This window comes from Stigmatopora argus, chromosome 17, assembly GCF_051989625.1.
Source record: "Stigmatopora argus isolate UIUO_Sarg chromosome 17, RoL_Sarg_1.0, whole genome shotgun sequence".
NCBI lineage: Eukaryota > Metazoa > Chordata > Actinopteri > Syngnathiformes > Syngnathidae > Stigmatopora > Stigmatopora argus.
The window spans coordinates 5891616-5909862 of NC_135403.1; the positions used below are offsets into that span (position 1 = coordinate 5891616).

The 18247-nt window shown below is 39.0% G+C and overlaps 2 protein-coding genes across 3 annotated transcripts in view; one reads left to right on the forward strand and one right to left on the reverse strand.

Annotated features, from left to right (window-relative positions):
* The window catches only part of pola1 (polymerase (DNA directed), alpha 1), a 56249-nt gene extending 46474 nt beyond the window's left edge, over window positions 1-9775 (reverse strand). Inside the window, exons 1-21 of the mRNA XM_077624830.1 lie at window positions 9613-9775; window positions 8977-9104; window positions 8753-8849; window positions 7764-7838; window positions 7578-7693; window positions 6691-6753; window positions 6484-6582; window positions 5762-5897; window positions 5515-5674; window positions 5113-5282; window positions 4924-5036; window positions 3765-3878; window positions 3607-3681; window positions 3389-3527; window positions 3155-3309; window positions 2983-3067; window positions 2839-2900; window positions 1782-1871; window positions 1580-1696; window positions 968-1143; window positions 663-792 (exon numbers count right to left, since the gene is read on the reverse strand). Of these exons, the coding sequence (XP_077480956.1) occupies window positions 663-792; window positions 968-1143; window positions 1580-1696; window positions 1782-1871; window positions 2839-2900; window positions 2983-3067; window positions 3155-3309; window positions 3389-3527; window positions 3607-3681; window positions 3765-3878; window positions 4924-5036; window positions 5113-5282; window positions 5515-5674; window positions 5762-5897; window positions 6484-6582; window positions 6691-6753; window positions 7578-7693; window positions 7764-7838; window positions 8753-8849; window positions 8977-9104; window positions 9613-9661 (2349 nt within the window). The 5' untranslated portion in view covers window positions 9662-9775. The remainder of the gene's footprint in view (window positions 1-662; window positions 793-967; window positions 1144-1579; window positions 1697-1781; window positions 1872-2838; window positions 2901-2982; window positions 3068-3154; window positions 3310-3388; window positions 3528-3606; window positions 3682-3764; window positions 3879-4923; window positions 5037-5112; window positions 5283-5514; window positions 5675-5761; window positions 5898-6483; window positions 6583-6690; window positions 6754-7577; window positions 7694-7763; window positions 7839-8752; window positions 8850-8976; window positions 9105-9612) is intronic.
* A 303-nt stretch (window positions 9776-10078) lies between these two features.
* Window positions 10079-18090, forward strand: pcyt1ba (phosphate cytidylyltransferase 1B, choline a). Of its 2 annotated transcripts, none has more exons than XM_077624427.1 (8): window positions 10079-10659; window positions 12974-13073; window positions 14669-14785; window positions 14856-15007; window positions 15088-15166; window positions 15266-15408; window positions 16750-16938; window positions 17033-18090. In XM_077624427.1, the coding sequence occupies exons 1-8, from the start codon at window positions 10579-10581 to the stop codon at window positions 17255-17257; spliced, it is 1086 nt and encodes a 361-aa protein (XP_077480553.1). In that variant the 5' UTR covers window positions 10079-10578; the 3' UTR covers window positions 17258-18090. The 2 variants fall into 2 exon arrangements, with proteins under 2 accessions (XP_077480553.1, XP_077480554.1); XM_077624428.1 differs by lacking the exon at window positions 10079-10659 and adding an exon at window positions 11459-11635.
* Window positions 18091-18247: the final 157 nt, after the last annotated feature.

The window sequence follows — 18247 nt, forward strand, 5'->3', positions numbered from 1 at the left end:
GCTTGTAGCAACCTATCATATTTTTAACAATTCTGAGTCCATTTCTTGAGTATCAATCAATTACACAAAATATAAACAAATTAACTGAATGGGGACCAGTTGGTTCCCATGGTGATGACGACACCTGCTACAAAAAAAGTATTTTTGTGATTTATTCGGGTATACTCCGTATTTTCCAAACTATAAGTTGTAGTTCTTTTTATAGTTTGGCTGGGGGTGCAACTTATACTCAGGGGCGACTTGTGTGAAATTATTAACACATTATTCTATCCTTTCACATGTTATCTTTACTCTATGACCTTCATCATACTGCACAGGTCTCTCATAATCTTTTTGGGGGGATTCAAATCAAGCAGAGGAGAGCTATTATCATTGTGAGTACAGCACAAAGTATTTACACATTTAATGTATATAGATTATATTTAAATATTAATACATTACAGTATTTACATATGCATAACTGTGTAACATTTAAAATATACACTTCTTGATATTGTATAGATGCGAAAACATGAAAGTAATGTAGAAAGATAGGGTTGGTCCTACTTCGAGGTTTTTCGATTAGCACGACAATATCTGCTCTACATTATCTGCGAAATCGGAGGAAAGACAAGACTAGAAAAATATCCCTTGACAGTGATCAGAGTGATTTCATGCGTTACCATGACATTGCCAGCAATGTTGGTGATCTGCAAGGCCAGTGGCAGCACGTTCAGCTCACACATCATTTGAAGGATCAGCTTGGCATCAGTCCATGTAAGCTCCAACAGGTAAAGCAGATGGGGCGAATCACTAGTATGGTGAAATGGAGAATATTTTAAAGTGGTACAAATTCAATACACAAGTCTGAATCTGTAACTTGTGTATTTATGGAAATAATAATACTTAAAAAAATACTTTTCTAGAGAACTGTGGCTAAGGGCAACACTGCAGTAGCACATAGCAGATTTAAGAACATGAAGGACACCTGTAAAGATTTCTGATGCTCTCTTGTGGGATGGTAGCTCGCTCCACCTTCAGCACCTGCGCAGCCAACTCAGTCAAATGGTAACTCTTGCAGCGAATCAGCTCCTTGGCGGAGATCTCCGTGTCACACACAAGGCGACCACAGGTGGCTATCTTCTCTGCAAAGGCACTACGGCCCTGCAATCAAAGCGCAGTTAGTAATAACCAGTGTTGGTATTAACGCCATTACATGCGTTACATTACATAATGCACCTACCTTTTAGCAGTAACTTTTAATGTATTTTTTTACATTTTTCAACCTATAATAGTTATTGTTCAAGTATTACCCGTGTTAGTTACATGATCCAAATGAAACGTCTTTCTGTACTTTTGAATGGATGTGAGACAATATGACGATTGGCTTTTATTCAACTGAAGATTATTGTCCTATGTAAGAAAAATGGTTTAAATTATTTTAAACTATATTTCTTACATAAGTAACATAGTTACATTCAAAACTGAGTAACTAGTAAAGCAATTTCATTCTTTTTCAAATAAGTAACAATAACTATAACTCTTTACTTAACACTGGTTGGTCATAACACAAAAAGTCTGTTGGAATTATCAACCTTACCCCTAGTTTGGGCATGTTAGCCCTTCTGAGGCGTCCAATCTTGGACCAGTGCGGAACTTTGCAGAAGTTTAGTCGCTGCAGTAACACTTCAAGGTCAAAGCCAAAAATGTCATGACCCTTAAAAATACAGGCAAAGGTTTTATGTTTTGTTCAAGCAATTAAACCTAAAGGGGGGAAAAATAAAACTCTAGGAAATGCTTACCACAAGAACATCAGGGTCAATTTTATGCATCTTGGCCAGAAAGAAGCCAAGTAGAGTTCTTTCTGACGAGGCTATCTCCACTTTAGCTTTCTAGAAAAGAAGAGCCTCTTTAGTACTTTTTTCCAAAACATCATGTCAACATTCACAATATCTTGTAAGGCAGATTCACAGAGATTGTCATTGTTCTTGTAACTAATCTCATTAGTGTACATAAAGTTAGCAGATTTGCCAAACAAGCGAAATGTTGTTTTTGAATCCAATTCCAAACTGCTGTATACTTATATATATTTCAGCAACACGCTTATTTATTTATATATTTATTCATGTATTTATTTATTAACTTACTTATTACCTATCTATTTATGTCTAAAATGCCTTCCTATTTCTGCATCCTCACCCTCTTGCTACTGTGACACCGAAATTTCCCGAATACGGGATGAATAAAGTTATCCAATCCAGCCTATGCTAGTCTAAATTTTCTCAGTGTACTGTGTCTTAATTTCCATTCAAAATTACAACACAACGTACCCTACCATGTGCGGTCGTTTGGTCGTGGGTCTTTTGGTCGCCGGGCCCAAACAACGGGCGACCAAAAGACCGGCGACCAAAAGACCAGCGACAAAACAAGGTAAAACAACACGGTCTACACATCAATAAAAGCCAACAATGGCCCTGAGCAGTTTCTCTGGGCGGACGTGTGATTGTATAACAGTTTGTATGTACATGAGTTGTCCCTTTAAGAAGCTACGCCAGTCAGGGTCTTAACAAGTTCTCCAACAAAAAACAATAAAAGTCCGGGAAATTTGGAGCTTTTCTTTAGCCTAATAATTAATAGGGCATTGAGTATGACTAAATAATAATTCACAGTTTGTATTTAGGGAATTTGAGCAACGATTTAAATGGTAATTATCAATAACCTTCCGGGCGACCAAAAGACCGGCAACCAAACGACCAAGTACCGTATCCTACCTAGTTTTTCTGGTTACTATAAAACCATATTTTTGTGTAATCTAAACTTTGCCCAGGAATATCAAACCACACTTCTGTGTCAACTCACCTTTTTTCTCAATGCGTCATTGAAGTCATATGGGAAGATACAGTCAGTAGGTTTAGTAACCACTAAAAGATAAGAGATTTGATGAGCACTCATTACCATCTTGGCTGTGTGTGATGAATTAAAGAATTGCTAGCAGGAGCTCACCACAAAAATGAGTCTGATAGGGCGGTTGAGGAGGCGCTTTATCCATATGAAAGTTAGAGTGGACAAGTGCTGCTAGGGACACTATCTGCACGAGAGAAAAATAAATATTTAGAGCACACAATAGTATAGGAGCCTAATATGTTTCAATGTAAAACAATAACTCAGCACTGACCTCATTGTGATGGGTTTTGGGATGCTGGACGGTTTTGAGGCTGATGGACATGACAGTGACAGGTGGCGGCGCCAAGTCTTTAACCACAGTGATCAGGTCACTCCTTGGCGCCAGAGCCTCTACTTTGCACCAGCTGATTGGATGACTCAGCAGCTCTTTCAAATACAAACACCGAGATAGTCCGTTTATTGATTTGAAATTTGGTGAACCACTTTTTTTAAATTCTGCTCTTACGTGGTGTTTTGATCTCTAACCAGCATGGGCCTTTAATCTTACGACTGAGGAGGAAATGTTCCAAGCTGGAAGTGTTGGTTCCAAATATGTGGGAAAATGTTGCCCCCTTAAGGTCATGCCGCAAAGCAGGAAACTCGGCCTTCAAAAACACAAATTATGTTGTCGCCAGATAGTTACAAAAAATGAAAAATCTACCAACAGCACTTGGATTTACTTACCGAATAGCGGACTTCCAGGTATTCACTTTGCGCGGGCACGTCTGGAATTTCAAAGGCATAGTTCTTCTCCACTTTCTGTATTCAAAACAAGAGTGACAGTTGGAGGGGAAGAAAAACTAAAAAAAAAAAAAAATCAACATTTTGCTGTGGAGGGGTACCTTGGCCTTGAATTTCATGATCTTGTACTTTTCTGAAAGCTCACTGAACTCCTGATAAACGTGCATCATTTCAACAGGCACATTAGACACCTCCCCTGTCTTGGGGTCTTCTTTCTGAGAGTAACAAGGAGAATTTCAAACTAAAAGATGGTTTCAAATTATCCATAAACATACTATATGTTGACACAAAGTATAACTGGACATCTCATTAAATTTTATGTAACGCTAGTAGCAACCTATCATATTTTTAACAATTCTGAGGCCATTTCTTAAGTATCAATCAATTACACAAAAAAGAAACAAATTCACTGAATGGGGACCAGTTGGTTCCCATGCTGATGACACCTGCTATAAAAAAAGTACTTTTGTGATTTACTCGGGTATACTCCGTATTTTCCAAACTATAAGTTGTAGTTCTTTTTATAGTTTGGCTGGGGTGCAACTTATACTCAGGGGCGACTTGTGTGAAATTATTAACACATTATTATATCCTTTAACATGTTATCTTTACACTAAAGTGCAAAAGGGTGCTGTAGGCCTGTGTTGATAATTGTAACTTTGCCAGTGGGTGGACTTTTCTATTCTTATTTTTAACATTAATTTTGTTTTGTTTTAAAGGCCTTGCCTTAAATGAGTTTTCTGTTCTTTGTTTGGGATTTTACCAAGCAAAATTCCCCCCTATAAATATATATATATAAATATATATATATATATATATATATATAAATATATATATATATATATATATATATATATATATATATATAAATATATATATATATATATATATAAATATATATATATATATATATAAATATATATAAATATATATATATAAATATATATATATATATATATATAAATATGTATATATATATATATATATAAATATATATATATATATATTTTTTTTTTTCCCCTTTCATTGTGCATTTTTTGGCTACTGCAGTTTATACTCTGGTGTGACTTATAATCCGAAAAATACTACTATCATCTTTGGCCATTTCCTGACCAACCAACCACTTAAAACTACAAATTCATTCTCTTTCTTTGGCAAACATGCCTGCCCAGTTTGACAATCATGTGAGTCAAAGTCTCCGAACAAAACCAGACAGACAGACACAGGCAGATTATTGTGAAAAATGGTTGTAGGACATACATATTCACGTGGCAGGATATACATGGTGCGTTCAATGTTTCTAATGGAGACGCAACAGCTCGTATGAGACTTAGCTGACTCGATCCACACCTTCCCAAACAAGTACACCACACCTACATGGCAAAAATTAGGTGAGGTTAGACTTGAAGAATACACTGCAAACATGCTCAATTAATGACTTTGCCATACCTGGCTGACTGAAGGGCTCTTCGAATGCATCGAGCCAATAAAATCTGAAAACCTGCTCGCCATCTGGACCCTCCACCAGTGGCAGCTTGCTGGAATCCACCTGTACCTCCGGAAGAGCTTCATTTATAGCCACATCCTCGGCCTCCTCCCCCCATGAGCCTCCTGTCTTGCTGCGACCAGGAGCATAAATAAAACAGTAGTTAACCACAGCATGCCTGAATAATGCCATGCAAACATGGACATTATCCAGAGAGTAGGATGGAGAAATGGAACAGAAATGAATAAGAAATACTCCAGGCCTTTTTTTAAATAAGGAAATCCAGTGTTTGGGGGCATTTCTACATTTCATTCATACTCTTGATGGGGCAGTACTCAGTCAAAATGCTCTGATGTAAGGCTTACAGGAGAATGGTGTGACGGGGTTCTTCTCGAACTGGGGCCACAAGGCCTGTTTTGCTTTCAGAAAAGGCCTCTTTTGTGACTGCAGGCGCTTGAGGTTCCACGGATTCGACTTCCATTGGCTCATCAAAGTCCATAGTATCAAACGCTACAACTTCATCCACTGAGCAAAAACATGAGAACTGAAGTTAGTCCATTGGTCAAGACAAAAGCAAATCTGTAATTGGCCTAACATGTTTGCTTTTGATACCTTCCTCTTTTGTTGTTTCTGTCTCTTTCTCTACTGCTGGAACCTTTTTCGGTAGAGTAGAAAGAAGAGGGGCTGATTGGTACTGAGAATCTGAGGGTGGGGCCCGAATCACTTTGGCCTTCGCAGTAGAGGGCTCCTGATACCGCAGACATGAGAAAAAATACAGTTTTAAAAGCCCAGTTAATACACATCATTAGATCACAACTATAATTGTCATTAACTCTAGCTAACACCAAAATCATGACATTCAGTCATCTTAAAACAGATAAACTAAATATATTGGTTCATGGTTTACCTATAGAGTTTGTGAAATCATTTTTTTAGGAGTACTAATTGATTTAAAAAAATGGAGATCTCATGTCAAATATATCGTACTAAATTATCAAGAAGCATTTGGATTCTGAGCAAAGCATATTTTCCACTATAAATTAAGTTTCCCTGAACTACTGTTCTGAGATTAAGGGAAATACATATAAATATTCTAATCCTTTAACTATTTTTCAAAAATTGGTATTATGGTACATTTTATTAAATCTTAACTTCTACCTTTTTAACCTATTTTGTTCTGGCCTGTGGGCCTGTTACGAATTTTTGTATTCATTTATATAGATTGTTTTCCATTACAAAATAATGTAACGTAATGCATTTGTTTATTTGACTAACCATCTTCAAATAAAGAAATCAAACAATCAGTTAAAATTTTAAACTTCTGAAAGATTTACCTTGGATATCTGAGCTTTGATGGAGAATGGATTCATCGGTGATGCAAGAGATTTCTTTTTCTTTAAAGTCACAACAGGTGGAGAAAGGAGGGTCTTTTTCTGGGTGGGCAAAAGCGAGCAACAATGCAGGCAAAAATTGGGGGACAACAGATTATTAATCACAGAAGTCAACAACGAAAATTAAACCGTGTATATGTTTCTGCCCACCTCTGAGTGGAGGTCCTGTAAGAGGTCTCCTAAGAGATCATCCTTAGACAAGTCCACATCTTTCTGCAAAAGGCCACATTTTGGATTATCAGATAAACAATATACACGCAAACATAACAGACAAACATATTTGTGTTTTAGTTGTGGACTATTTATGGCACAAATCAAATTTTATAAACAAATTCCAAGGTTAAAGTTGACAACCCAAGTATTAATCATCTGAGTTCACTAAAACTGTTCTGGAATTGCCTATCTAATCCCACACCTACATCGGGTTGAAAATAAGCCTTAAAACACTTTATGCAAGAAACAAAAGGATGGAATGCTATTATAAATTTTAAACTAGTATTTATAAACTATTATGAAGAGTGGGCATATTGTGTCGCCGTGACCGGCCGTTTGGTCGCCGGACATTTGGTCGCCCGGACGTTTGGTCGCCCGGACGTTTGGTCGCCCGGACGTTTGGTCGCCGGACGTTTGGTCGCCCGGGTGAATATAATTTTGAGAGCTGGTTTCAACAGTAGATATTTAGATATTAAACTCTCTCTCTCATGAATATAATTTTGAGAGCTGGTTTCAACAGTAAACTCTCTGTCATGTTGTCAAACGTCCACCGACCAAACGTCCGAGTACCTCGTGTCGGCAATACATGAAGTGCAATACACTAATGTGTGCAAGCAAGAAGGTAGATAAAACATGGGATTCAATGTAAAGAACCACTATTTTTTTTTTATAGTTTTTGGGTCGGTAAGCGTTTTTTAGCCAAATATGTAATACAATTTTGACTTTTTTCTTTGCACTGGTTAGTGGCAAGATACGTTTTGACTACACAGGCAGAGAAAATGTGTGTATGACGCTTTGTACACAGCAGATAGAACGTGAGGCACCTCTGCTGGCTTCTTGACATGACTATTCATGAAGAGGCTCTTGATACTGTTGGGTTTCGCCACTGTTGCTTTTTTCATTTGTTTCTTCAAGGCAGCTCCTTTGGCGCTGGCATTTCCTGCGAAAGGACATCATATTACTGAAATAATCAGAAATGAATAAAAATTGCATCTATGACATTACGGCACCTTTTTTTTCCACCACGTCATCCTCCAAATCATCATCAAAAATCTCTCTGCCGTCCTCCACGTAGCCGACACCATCTGAGAGTTACAGTATTAGGGCAATATTGTTTATACAGTGGTACCTCGATATACGAGCTTAATTCATTCTGGGACTGATCTCGTATGTCGATATTCTTGTAACTCGAACGAACGTTTCCCATTGAAATGAACGAAAAATAAATTAATTCGTTCCAACCCTCTGAAAAAAAATGAACTTGGATTACAATGCAGACACACTCAAAAAGAAGTTTAATCTAAGTTTACACTAAAGTTAATTCTAATTTTGTTTTACATTTTTATACAATTCTTCTGGCCGGGTTGGCTCTGTTTGCCCCGCCTCCACACTGACTTTCAGTCAATATCGAGGGTTGCTTGAGTTTGTATTCCCTTCAAAATATTCCGAAAATGATGCACACAAATGTCCTCACAATAGGATAACGCACGACCACTTGCCAACGAGAAGTAGTCTTGAATTAGCGATCGCTCCGCCAACGGGAGCTAACAGAAAAAACACTGAAAAAAATACAACGCTCCGCCCAGTGCTCGCAGAGACATTACAAAGAGGTAGTTGCGACAAGAGACATTACAAAGAGGGAGTTGCGGGAGAGAGCCAGTGCCCCTGATGTTCTTATAGCAGCCAACGAGAAGTAAAATATACTCCTCGTAGCGATCGCTCCGCCATTCGCGCTGAGTGACGGAAAAAACACTGAAAAAAATGCAACGCTCCACCCAGTGCTCGTAGATATCTGTTACACACAAGAGATGCGGCAAAAAAGACGCGCTACAATGATAAACAGCCTCTCATGTCTTGGCCACCTGGCTTTCTCGTATCTCGAAATTTTTTCTCGTATCTAGAGATAATATTTTCTCGAAATTTTACTTGTATCTCGAAATGCTCGTATGTCGGGGTGCTTGTATGTCGAGGTACCACTGTAACATTATTTACTACGCACCATCATCAACAATCCAGTCATCATCTTGTCTGTCCCGTACTATCTTAGAGTACTGGGCTTCATCTACCTCTTCATACACGCTGCTGAACTCCTCCACCTGGAACATAGGTTATATGTATTATCCTAAGTATGGTGTGAATTCAAACCGGCAAGCAATGTGCTGGTGTAAAGGATTTTATTAGGATTAAAGGTTTGGTATTGACTCAATACAATACTTGACTGACCTCATATTTAACCTTCTCCCCTCGCTTGGCCTTTTTCAATTGCTCCAGAGCAGACCTTCTCCCGACCTTCTCCTTCTTCTCCCGCCTGGAACGAGACTTGGCCAAACCACAGGCGTCTCCAACATCATCTACAAATGATTTTTTTATTTATATAAATAAAGCATATTTACATTGGCTTGTCATTCTTTCAGCGCCATTCTGATGACGTCAAAACAAACTAAATAATGATCCTGGAAACTGTCAAATTTGAGCCACAAGATTTAAACCACACAAAACATACTTAAAATTTTACTGAAACATTACAGGAGGATTACAGATGAAAGTCAGTCAATCTATTAACACGTTTTGAAACGACAGGTATTTTGTTTATCATCAAGGCACAGAAAATCCACAGTACAGAATGTAAATAGAGGGCAACTGACACTGATAATACTGCTAACCTCTCATTTTGTTTATGATTAAGTTAAACCAAACAGAGAGCGGTAAATGATCTGAAATTGTTTGCCTATTTAATAATCGACATTGTTCGGTAACCATTCGTAAACACGGTAGCATTCGTGATAGGCTAGCTAACTAGGAGTTAGCCGACTAGACTAGGAAAGAAATTTAAAACAACATGGGCTAAAATAAGCCTACCTCCACTCGGTGTGCCCATGTCTTTCTCAGAGTTTGAGACCGGAGACATTACTTATTTAGTGCAGGTTTGGTGCTCTTGAACAGCTACAGAACAAGAGACCCGTAATAAAACAACACAATAACAGAGACGACCGCGCAAACTCTTTTTCCCGGGGAAAGTCATGTTCCGGATATGACGTCGCCGTCAATGAGGAGTGAGGTAATGTTGCAATATCTGTCCACACGGTGGGAGTGTTCCTCCAATTTTCCTCCGAAACAATAGAGCAAGATTTTAATTGCGGCGTCAAACGTACTTCCGCTTGACCGAGCAGCCTTCGTTAAAAAAATAAAATAAAATAAAACAAACAAAGAACATTGACACCAAAAGTTTCAGCATTCCGCTAATAGTTTTTTTTTTTAATATCTTGAAACGATTAATTGATGCTTTTAAACTGGAAATAGTTATCCTGTTAAATCTTTAAGGATCAGTGGATTGTATACGACAGCTAAACTTGTTTACATGGTAATGAGGCAGTATTTAGTAGAGCACAATACAATTGTGCCCCAGATTGGGGCCACGGGGACACTACAATGTCCTGAAGAAAAAAAAACACAAAGGCTGTTTTGTTTCTCATCCTGACAGCCCACTGTGGATTTTTCATACCTCACTAAATTTGGACACCTAATACTGCAATATATACTACTTGGATTATTATTATTTTGTAATTTAAAATCATTTGTAGCCAATTGAATGAGTCCAGCTAAACACATTTGGGTACCATATTGTCTTTGCAAAGAAGGTAAACAATGACAGGTCGTCATCCAATCATGCAAGTCTGTGATCCGACGAGTGCATTTACACGAGCACAGATAGGAGGTGCCACTGGTCCGTCTTTCATTATACATTATTAAAAGTAGTTAAAATGAAAACATAGTTGGAATTCAAAATTGGCCAAGGATAGATTTTTTGCAAGATTTTTGGACACTATGGCGAAAGTGCGACCAACTGGATTACATTTTTGTTGCTCCTTTGGAACTCGTCCTCGACGCAAAAGAGGATCTGTAAAGGTAACAAAGCAAAAAAATGCTGTAATTTCTCTTAAAATCTATTTTTTTTGCATTGATAATTCCGAGTAACGTTGTAGATGATTTTATTTTAAAACAAATCAAAGATGCCTGAATTTTTTTTGTCCAAACTTTGAAACGTATTTTTTTAAAGTGACATTTCATATTAACACTACACACCGAATACTGAAATTATGTAATTTTCAACAAAAGGCATGAAACTGTAACTAAATAAGTCATTATTTTCTTGTTTACAAATTGTGCTTAAAATTACCGTCCTTCTGATGCTAAGTGAATTCCGTAAATGAGTTTTGTGCCGAAACACTTTCTACTGTCACTTGTATAAAAACCTAAAGGTCTTCATTTCATAAAACATATTTAATATACCTACTTGAGCATTAATGTTCATTAATTTATGTTTAAATAGCATCTCCAGTCCAACAAGTGCAGTTTCCTTTTGTGTATTTACGCTGCGCTGATTGGACGATCGGTCTCTGCCGAGGTTGACCGAACGATCAAAGATCCTCTATTAATCACAAGTCTGCAACTCAACCTGTGCAAGTCTCCAATGCAATCAGAATCGTGTTTTCATTATGTTTGTTTCTTCAATTATGTTTTTTGATTGATTTTGACTTCTCTGTGAAAGCAACGTGTTGTAAATATTCTTTACTATTGGTATTTGGGATGTTTGTGGTAAATCGAAACTATTTTGAAGTGGGATATCTTCGCAGATGGTCCCTATTGGAAGGCATGAGACGAGAGTGATGGGAGGGGAGGGCAGAGAGGACCACTGAGACTGAGAGATGGGAGGAGGGATGTAAGAGTGGAAGCTGGGGGAGAAGAAAGAAGCACATAGTGGTGAGGAGAGGGGCATCATCTCACCGATGCTGAGTCACATAACGGAGGGAGTGCATCCACATCCCATGTGTCTTTGGGAATAATGGAGGAGCTTGAACACACTTGCCCACATCCTCGGACGGTAGGCTATCATTGCGATTGTGTATGTGCATGATCCGAATGAAAAGCAGAGACAAAGGACTCCTGGATGGGTTATAAAATAGATCCGCCTATCACTTATGCCCGTGGGAGATGCGGAGTGGACGGCGAGTGGGTAGTGAGTTGTGCCAAAGAGGTCATCACCGCAGAAAGGACAAAGAGATGGATCACGCTCCCTTGCAAATTTCGGTTTTCATTTTTTGCAGTTCTTCTTCTCATGTTATTCAGATGTTCCTTTAGTTTGAAATCCTCCTTATGACAGATATTAGTTACTTGTGCCAGAGTGAGCGCTTTCAATAGAGCCCTGCGCCCATGGACAGTTAGTCTTAAGCTTTACCATCTGTCCTTTGCAGAATGTTTGTTAGCTACCTCCCTCCACCCCGCTGCTTAGTTTTCACCCGAGGAATTATGGGTATTTTGAGTGCCCCTTTAGCTTTAACACCATTCCGGCGACCTCTGTTTCAACACACACATGACATTGAAATTCGTATTGTGATGCACAAACATTGCCAATTGATTCCATGAAGTTTTGACATGGTAAAAGTCTACTAAATGGATGCAACTTGTCAAGCTGCATTGATGAGTTCTTCTCATCTGTTGACGCAATGTACTTTTGCTGAAAGGTCGTGGCCTTTTTTATTGATAGAGATTTGAAAACAACCAAATAAGTGCATTGTATTGCATAAAAAGGCACAAATGTATTAATAAAAATGAGTAAAAGGTGAATGAAAGTTGCAGATAAGTGCAATTATCAAGAGGAAGATGGAGTAATTACATTTTCTGTCCCATTTCATCTAAAATCGTGACATTTTTAACGTATGAGTGTCAGAATTTTTTACAACATAAACCTAAAATAGCATTAAACACTTGTAGTTCATGCTTCAGAATAAAAAAACAGGACTTGTACAAAATTCAGAACCTCTTGTAGTTTCTCAGTAACTTCACATTTATCCAGAAAACGTATAATTACAGTAAATTAACAGAAACAAGTTAGCAGAACTGTAATAAGATTGCCACACGACGAAAACTGGCACACCCTCCGAGTTTAGTTTAAACTCTGTCCGGATTTATCTTAAAAATAACACATTACTCCACAAATGGATTTTTATCAATCACTATTATTCCCCATATTTCACTGCTAGACTTGTTTTGTTGTTGTTGTACTAATCCTTATCAGCATACTACTTGCACTGCACAGAGAACTACTTACATGCTGAAAGCTTGTCCACCTGCAACCCGATCCAATGTTTTACTACGGTTGAGATGTCTAAAGTATTACCGTAATGACCAGTCCACTGTTTTGTTGTTGTTTTTTCCTCAGATGCTGACAGAGCCTGCCATATTTGCCAGAGAAACCAGCTGTGATTGCCGTGCCCCTCATGAAAAGCTCACCATCACTCAAGCCCGCAAAGGCACCCCAGGTTAAAAAAAAAGACAAAATCGAGCTTGATTAAACTGTACCTGTCAGCTGCAAAATATTCTAAGGATCTTCCCATCGTATATTTTTGCAAGTCGAGTCTGAGTTTCCTAATTTAAATGCCGGGTGCCAATCTGATACCTTTTTTCATTCATTCATTCATTCATTTTCTGAACCGCTTTATCCTCACAGGGGCTGCGGGGGGTGCTGGAGCCTATCCCAGCAGACTTTGGGAACGAGGCGGGGGACACCATGAATTGGTGGCCAGCCAATCGCAGGGTACGAGGAGACAGACAGCCATTCATGCTCACATTCATACCTTTGGGCAATTTAGAGTGTCCAAACAGCCGACCATGCATGTTTTTTGAATGTGGAAGGAAACCGGAGTACCAGGAGAAAACCCACACAGGCCAAGGGAGAACATGCAAACTCCACACAGGTGGAATGACCTGGATTTGAACCCAGGACCCCAGAACTGTGAGGCCGACACGTTAACTACTCAGACGCCACCTGAAAATGTATTGAGGAAAAATATTAGCCACCCAAAATGTCCTTTTTTTTCCCCAACTTTGAAATCTTCATTTTTAAAAGGGGTTATAGTGGCTAGCATTGTGCTAATTCTGTCATGACACAACCCAGCATGAGAGGCAGGAAAAAATGGGCAAAAGGGCTGATGCACACCCAGGATTTTAATGAAATCACACAAAAACTGGGACAAAAATTACAAAGGTAACAAACAAACAGAGGGCGCACCCCGAACGAACAGGCAGCCGGTACATACTTACAAAATCCAGAACAGGAAAATGCGAAATAAAAGGACAATAGCCAATACTTCCAATACGATGTAACAAGAGACTCCCGATTAAATACACAGACAGGGGCTAATCACAAAATACACACAGCTGATTACGAGAGGAAAGGGAAGCCAGGAGGGACACAAGAGGCGACAAACACACAATCACCCAGCCAAGGAAAACACACACGCACACACCTCCACTAAAACCCCAACAAGTTGTCACAAAATCAATGTTAAATAAGCCTCTACTTAAAAAAAATCCAAGTTACAAAAAAACAATAATTAATTTTCTAGGTAGAGGTACCACTGTCGTCTATCTAGAACACGTGTCAAAGTGGCAGCCCGGGGGCCAAATGTGGCCCGCCGCATCATTTTGTGTGGCCCGGGAAAGTAAATCCTGAGTGCCGACTTTCTGTTTTAAAATCAAATTAAAATGAAGAGTATAGATGTATATTAAATTTCCTGATTTCCCCCTTTTAAATCAATAATTGTAATTTTTTTAATCCATTTTTTTGTGTTTTTAGTTCAAAAATCATTTTGTAAAATCTAAAAATAAATAAAAAAAGCTAAAATAAACATTGTTTTAGATCTATAAAAAACTGAATATTCAGGGATTTTAATTCAGTTCTTTTAATCCATTTATTAAAAAAAAATCTAAATATTATATCTAAAATGGTCCGGCCCACATGAAATGGAGTTGACGTTAATGCGGCCCACGAACCAACCAGAGTTTGACACCCCTGATCTAGAACGCTATTCTACAAGTCCAATGACTGCACTTTTTCTTTTACACATGTTTTTAGTGGACCGTCCAGTGAGAGTTTACGCCGATGGCATCTTCGACCTGTTTCACTCGGGCCATGCTCGCGCCCTCATGCAGGCCAAGAACCTTTTTCCCAACACCTACCTCATCGTGGGAGGTAGGCGATATCTCGATACGTCACATCTCCAATAGATAACAATCTGCTTCTAACACTTTTTGCGTGTTAGTGTGCAGCGACGAGCTGACCCATAAGTACAAGGGCTTCACTGTCATGACCGAGATTGAAAGATACGAAGCGCTCAGACACTGTCGCTATGTGGATGAGGTGCTCAGAGATGCTCCCTGGACACTCACGCCGAAATTTTTGGAGCAACACAAGGTGTGAGCAAATGGCGACATTAGCATACATCGCAAATCAGGCCTTCAGTGCAATACAATCCCGTCTGTTTTGTTTCTCAGATCGATTTTGTGGCCCATGATGATATTCCATACTCCTCAGCAGGGAGTGAGGATGTATATAAACACATTAAAGAAGCGGGTGAGTGTGTTTTTTTTGTGTTGCAACAACAACAACAAAGACCATGCGCAATCTTTACCGTTTTCTTGTAAATAAATATATTTGTTGTACGCACACTAGGAATGTTTGTGCCTACGCAACGGACCGAAGGAATTTCCACGTCGGATATTATCACCAGGATTGTAAAGGACTACGATGTCTATGCCCGGCGCAATCTTCAACGCGGGTATACGGCCAAGGAGCTCAACGTCAGCTACATCAATGTGAGTTCAGCACACATTTCTGTCTAGATACGATATAATTCTAATGGTCGCTTCGTGCTGTATCAACAGCTTAATTGGGGGGAAAATAAATCAGCCCAAAATTTCTGCCTCCATCTTGTGGTACTAAACTAACCAAGGCGGTAATTGAATTTCCGCCTTGGTTAGTTTAGTACCACAAGATGGAGGCAGAAATTTTGGGCTAATGAATTCGGCATTCAGGACCTTTTTACAACTTTACAACTGCGACTGGTTAAGCATACGTACACAAACTCGTTGAGAATTACCGTAATTCTCAACGAGTTTGTGTACGTGTGCTTAACCAGTCGCAGTTGTAAAGTTGTAAAAAGGTCCTGAATGCCGAATGCATTAGCCGTTTAACTTGCATGAGGGTCCTTGAGTCAAATAAATGAAAAAGTCTGTTTTTAACTGATAGTGACCACCTTTGAAAGTCTTGTTAAATGAAAACAAAATATAAAATTACATTTTGAAAGCCTGTCAATTAAAAAAATATAGTCTCAATTGTAAAAAGAAACAAAAGGAAATTATTATGTAAAAATGTGAATAGATAAAAGAATTAAATGAGAAACCATTTGAGGCTCAAACAAATAGGTTGTGGGCCATTTTTGGTCAATAATGCTGCAAAACTATTTATTGACTATCAGCTGCCCAAAAAAAGCCGTGACCGGACGTTTCGTCGACAGACACTTCGTCCCCGGACGTTTCGTCGAACGGACGTTTGGTCGCCGGACAGTTCGTCGACCGGACAATTCGTCGCCAGACAGTTCGCCTAACCTTAACCACGAACCTTAACCACGAACCTTAACCACGAACCTTAACCACGAACCTTAACCACGAACCTTAACCACGAACCTCAACCACGAACCTCAACCACGAACCTCAACCACGAACCTCAACCACGAACCTCAACCACGAACCTCAACCACGAACCTCAACCACGAACCTCAACCACGAACCTCAACCACGAACCTCAACCACGAACCTTAACCACGAACCTTAACCACGAACCTTAACCACTATCCTTAACCACTAACCTTAACCACTAACCTTAACCACTAACCTTAACCACTAACCTTAACCACTAACCTTAACCACTAACCTAAACCACTAACCTTAACCACTAACCTTAACCACTAACCTTAACCACTATTAAAGAAGGGGACGAAGTGTCCGTCGACGAAACATCCGGGTACCAAAAAGAGCATCCTACAGTTCTTTCTCGAGCTCTTCAGTCGAGTTCATACCAGCTGAGAAAAACAGTCTCTCAAACATATCCAGCAAGACACAATCCGCAAATTAATCCAGTCTATTTCATTTCTCCAGGAAAAGAAGTATCGGCTTCAGAACCAAGTGGACCGGATGAAAGAGAAAGTTCGCAATGTTGAGGAAAAAAGCAAACACTTTGTTTACCGTGTGGAGGAGAAGAGTCACGATCTCATCCAGAAATGGGAAGAAAAATCCAGAGAGTTCATCGGCAACTTCCTGGAACTATTTGGACCAGATGGTACCTGGGTAAGAAATAGAATCAATTTGTGTGTAATTTCACAGGTAGTCAGGCTCAAATTGTGGTACCAAAAACCTTTCTCGATTTTTTTTGTCTGAGCAGAAGCAGGTATTTCAAGAGCGCAGTGGAAGGATGCTCTCCTACGCGTTGTCTCCCAGAGAGTCTCCTTGCAACAGCCCACCACGTGAACTGTCTCCCCTACGCTCGCCATCGCCGCCATCGCCGCCCTCCCGCTGGCACAACGCGCGACCCTCACCCCCGATGTCCCCCAAAGGAGCATCAGCTTCTATCAGCAGCATGAGCGAAGGCGACGAGGACGACAAGTAAACGAGCTTTTGGACTCGTCAACGTGCACACGTGATTCACGGAAAATGTTGCCCAAGCACTTATCACTCGTGTGCCCACTTAAAACTCCCAAAACACTGAATGGACAAGAAAATGTGTTCACTTCAAGGAAAATGGAAAAAGATACTGAGAAGACGAGGTGGAAGATGACGATGACTGGTCATGATATTGTTTATTAAGGAAAAAAAACTACATCGGCACACCATCTGATAATAACGCTGAAATTCCTAAAAAAAAATGAATTCCATCAAAAAGCGAAAACTTGCAAACATGCTGTTTAGAAAATCAGCCAATGTTAAACAAAAAAAAAATACAACTTCACCATGATATTTATTGGGTGCTCCCTAAAAAAATGCGACCAAAAACAAAATTAAAAGCTTTAAAAATGTTCGCATGCTCACTATTTGTGACAAAACACGGTAACACAAAGATCACAAATTAAAAATTTTCAGGGCATGTCCGAAGAAAGAAGACATTTCTTTCCACTTGACGTTTGTATTTTTCTGGAATCAACTTGAAATTGCAAACTAAGCACTGTAGTTGACGGTTTCAGCATATTCCGACACTCAAAATCCATTTTTTAGTGTGAGTCATTTTTAAGTGTTTAAGCGTTTTCTTATTTCCAACCTCACTTTGAACACCCTGTGTAAAAACAATGCGGTACACGTTAAAATGCAATTAACTGTACTTTGATAAAGCAAAATAACTTGATGTAAACAAGTCAGACCTCAACTTGACAGTCTGTTAAATGCAGTTGATTTAAAGTTTAATACAACAGAAACAGGAATTATAACACAGAAAACGCTTGGTAAGAAATTGACTTTAATGTCAATCAAGTAAGAATTAGTTATGCTATTTTCCCCTTCCCAAATCTACTGTGTTCCAAATTTAAATGACACGGCAACATTAATTCAATTGACTTAACTTTTATTGCTAACTTGTGATACAATAAGTAATCGTTGTTTAAAGTAG

Excerpts from the sequence above, each read along its gene's own strand:
- pcyt1ba (XM_077624427.1), top strand. The coding sequence starts at position 10,579 with ATGGCGAAAGTGCGACCAACTGGATTACATTTTTGTTGCTCCTTTGGA. Across the intron at positions 14,786-14,855 it reads CACCTACCTCATCGTGGGAG|TGTGCAGCGACGAGCTGACC; the intron begins GTAGGCGATATC and ends TTTGCGTGTTAG. Across the intron at positions 16,939-17,032 it reads TTGGACCAGATGGTACCTGG|AAGCAGGTATTTCAAGAGCG; the intron begins GTAAGAAATAGA and ends TTGTCTGAGCAG.